The following is a 4,128-nucleotide window of genomic DNA, read 5'->3' as shown; positions in this document are numbered from 1 at the left end:
TTGCCCTCTGCCCTTATATGCCTGTAGCGACCACTAAAAACAGCCTTGTAAATTTCCAAAACTTTTAGAGAGGCTACTGCCTCTACTGAGAACCACTTTTCTAGAGGGTGGGAAGTTACTGATCTAACAATAAGAGGAGATAAAAGGGAAACAACAATCCGGTGCCTCCTTTTTATCAGTAAACAGGAGCCTGGAGAAAGATGAAAAGGACAGGAAAGTCCCCTTTTCTAACCTGGAACACCAGCTTTCCACCTAGAGACTGGTGACAAGCTACCATGGGCTCGGGTTTTGATTGGGCAGTTGAGAAACTAAAACAGCAGCTTAAAAGGAGGGAAAACCCCAGTGCTTTCCGCCCGTCCTGTGGATAACTCGCGCGGAGACCCCTTGCTTGTGACCTTGGGTGTGTTCGCCGAATGCCACCACCTGCCGGTGCAAGTTCACGGTGAGCACCCCGTCCCGTGACGTCCCCTCCCTCTGCTTCTCCTTATCCACTGGCTCTCCCTGGCCCTGCGGCCTCTGGGTGCTTCTTCCCTGCCCAGTGTAGCCAGGCACCCGGGTTCGGCTCGCCCAGGCTCTGTCCAGACGCCACAGGGAAGCAGCCGAGAGGCTGGAAAGTGGCGCGCGGCTGGAACTCACGCTTCCTGTTCTATTCTCCCAGGAGAGCTGCCTCAGCAGGACTGGGCTGGACAGGACAAAATAGCTAAATCATTGATGGGATACGTGGGTGGGGTCAGTGGTGGCGGGCAGGCCCGTTGTGAAAGGCAAACACTTGAGGGTGGTGATCTGGCGGAAAGCAGGTGTCTGTGGGGTCTAAGAGAACAATTGCCTGGGTAAGCAGGTCGGCGCTTCCGGTGGAGACCTGAGCACTGTGCCTTCCTCAGGGTGCCCTTCTTTCCATTTTCCTTTCGGGTTCCACACTTTCCCACCAGGTTCTAGGGCTTGTGTCTAAATCCAGATTGTATCCCATTGTTTTGTGTAACATTCCTATGGCAGCTTAGGTGTTTGTTTTGGTAAAAGCTTTATTGAGAAATTATTCACAAACCATACAATTCATCAATTTAAAGTATACAATTCGGTGGGTTTTAGTATATTCACAGAGTTGTGCAAACATCACCTCAATTTTAGAACATTATGCTCAAAAGAAACCCTGCACCCATTAGCAGCCACTTCCTATTTCTCCTCAACACCCCAGGCCTAACGATCCACTCATCTTTCTGTCTTTTTAGATTTGCCTATTCTTGACATTTCATATAAATGGAATCATACAGTTTGTGGTCTTTTGTGATTGGCTTCTACTGCTTAATATGTTTTCAAAGATTATCCATATTATAGCCAGTATCTGTACCTTATTCTTTTGTATTGCTTAATAATAAATACTTCATTGTATGGATATACCACATTTTGTTTATCCATTCATCAGTTAATGGGCATTTGGCGTGTTTCCACTTTGGGGCTATTATGAATAATATTATCAACATTCATGTATAAATTTTTTATTTGGACATAAGTTTTCAATTCTCTTGAGTATATACCTAGGAGTGGAGTTGCTGAGCCATATGGCAACTCTATTTTTAATCTTTGAGGAACTGCCAGACTGTTTTCTAAAGCTGCTGCACCATTTCACATTCCCACCAGCACTATATGAGAATCCCAATTTTTCTACATCCTCACCAACACTTTTTATTATTTATTTTTAAATCTTAGTCATCCTTGTGAGTGTGAAATGGTATCTCATTATGGCTTTCATTTGCATTTTCCTAATGATGACTGAGGATGAATTACTTTTAAATTACAAAATTTTTAGAAAGGATTTACATGCTGAGGTTTTGAGAACTTTAACTGTCTACGTTGTGTGCCCAGTGTCACAGAGCCTAGACTCAAACCAAGTCTCCCTATGCAAATGCTTGAACTCTATCCCTTCTTCCCTAAAACAGAATCTGGGATGAAATGCTTCAAGAAAACTCCTCTCGCTGTCTCTGTTAGAAAGGGAACACTGGGCCTGATGAACCTCTGCATGGACTAACTGGTTCATTTCTTATTTGCTGTTAGAAACCCAAATGTGCAGGGTACCTGGGTGGCTCAGTCAGTTAAGCATCCAGCTCTTGGTTTGGGCTCAGGTCATGATCTCAGAGTTCATGAGATGGAACCCCACATCAGGCTCTGTGCTGACGGGGCAGAGCCTGCTTGGGATTCCCTCTCTCCCTCTCTCTCTGCCCCTTCTCCATGCTCTTTCTCTCTCACTCTCAAAATAAATGAACATTAAAAAAAAGAAAGAAAGGGGGTGCCTGGGTGGCTCAGTCGGTTGAGCATCTGACTTCAGCTCAGGTCATGATCTTACAGTTCGTGGATTCGAGCCCCATGTCAGTCTCTGTGCTGACAGCTCAGGGCCTGGAGCCTGCTTCGGATTCTCTGTCTCCCTCTTTTTCTGCCCCTCCCCTGCTCACATTCTGTCTCTCTCAAAAATAACTGAACATTAAAAAAAAATAAAAGAAAGAAAGAAAGAAAGAAAGAAAGAAAGACCTAAATGTGCAAAGAACTTATTGGTCTCCATTTTTGCTTTGTAAAAAATAAGTGTTTCCTTGCGATTCTGACACTGCATCTTGGATGAAATAGTGACCCTTTCTTGGTATGCAGCACTTCTGTGCTTCTCTTCATGTAAGTGCCCCTTGTCCTGCTTCCCATTAGGACATGGAATAAGGAAAGATACAAAGTTGAAACCTTGTTTAAATGCATAACTACTAAAGTATTTTGAAAACACATTTTTTTCTTTAGATATCTATCCATTTTACACTACTATCAATCTTATTTAGATATTACCAAAACTTAATTTCTCTTTTTTTTTTTTTTTTAGTTAAAAATTAAGATTGAGTTGTCTTAAAAGTGGCTCCCAGAAGCCTCACAAACCCACCCACCCACGTGGGAACACAGCACTTGTGGAGGTGGAGACAGGACTGGAACTAGAATCAGAGTTCAAATACACCAGAAAATCTGAGCTCTAAATTCTTATGTAAGTCGGAGAGTGACTGACCAACAGCTGGGGACTTTACCATTCACTGTAAACTTTGGCACAGATCACTTATTTCTCTGAAGACTGGATCCAACAAGCACAATGAATACAAGAATGTGCTGCAGTAGCATGGTGAATTCCAGACAAACCCGAGAATTCCACACAGCTGGGGAAGGAGGCCCTACTCCTGAGATGGTCTTAGAAACAGAACTGATAGATCTCAGGGAAAGTGATGAAATAGTTGACCTCACCTGTGAATCCCTAGAACCTGCAGTGATTGACCTAACTTACCACGACTCTGTTGTGATTACTGAAGAAAGGAGGAGGCCAAGTGGAAACAAAAGGTCACTCCAAAGGCAAACTGGCAACTGTGTGGTGAGCAGTGATAAGGAGGAGCTGAGGAGAAACAGAGATGTGTATGTGACCAACAGGACCTCCCATAATGCCCTGGAAGAAGAAGCTTTAAGTTGCACACTACCTGGTTATATCCGGTGTCGAATTTGTATGGACGGGTACTCGGAGATTGAACTGAGTAGGCGACATGTTTACTCTACAGAATGTGGCCACATCTTCTGTAGTTGCTGCCTCTGCACTTCCCTTAAATATAGTAAAAATTGCCCAGTTTGTTTGAAAAAAATCAGCTGTCATCAGTACCACTGTATTTATATATGAGGTATACCGTATCATTCAGGACAGACAAAACTTGGGTGGATTTTTCCATGTCCTCATGCAGAAACTGCAGGTTGTTGGCATCCTATACACTGGACTCAAAAAGGCTGCTTTAAAAATTGTTTTCTGGGATGCCTGGGTGGCTCAGTCAGTTAGCGTCTGGCTCTTGGTTTTGGTTCAGGTCATGATCTCACAGTTGGTGAGTTCAAGCCCTGCATTGGGCTCTGTGCTGACAGTGCACAGCCTGCTTGGAATTCTCTCTCTCTCTGCCTTTCTCAAAATAAATAAATAAAAATGTAAAAAATTATTTTCTGGAGTATATAAAAAACTTTTTAATTTCTCACACACTATGTATGAGACTACTTTTTGATTCCTTTCGTTTCATGCTTTAAGGCTGGACTTTGGTTGTCATAAATGCCAGAAGACTAGTGGTTGTCCTCAAAACAATTTTT

The 4,128-nt window shown here is 43.2% G+C and overlaps 1 protein-coding gene across 1 annotated transcript; it reads left to right on the top strand.

Moving 5' to 3' along the window:
* Window positions 1-216: 216 nt before the first annotated feature.
* On the top strand, window positions 217-3,886 carry LOC123583095 (E3 ubiquitin-protein ligase RNF4-like). The gene is made up of 2 exons (XM_045449889.1): window positions 217-442; window positions 2,852-3,886. Exon 2 carries the CDS (start codon window positions 3,110-3,112, stop codon window positions 3,677-3,679), a length of 570 nt encoding a protein of 189 aa, XP_045305845.1. The 5' UTR covers window positions 217-442; window positions 2,852-3,109; the 3' UTR covers window positions 3,680-3,886.
* The last annotated feature ends 242 nt before the right edge of the window (window positions 3,887-4,128 follow it).

Source organism: Leopardus geoffroyi, chromosome B3 (assembly GCF_018350155.1).
Source record: "Leopardus geoffroyi isolate Oge1 chromosome B3, O.geoffroyi_Oge1_pat1.0, whole genome shotgun sequence".
Taxonomy (NCBI): domain Eukaryota; kingdom Metazoa; phylum Chordata; class Mammalia; order Carnivora; family Felidae; genus Leopardus; species Leopardus geoffroyi.
The sequence above is the reverse complement of the archived record's forward strand: the minus strand, read 5'-3'. Positions and strand labels throughout refer to the sequence as shown.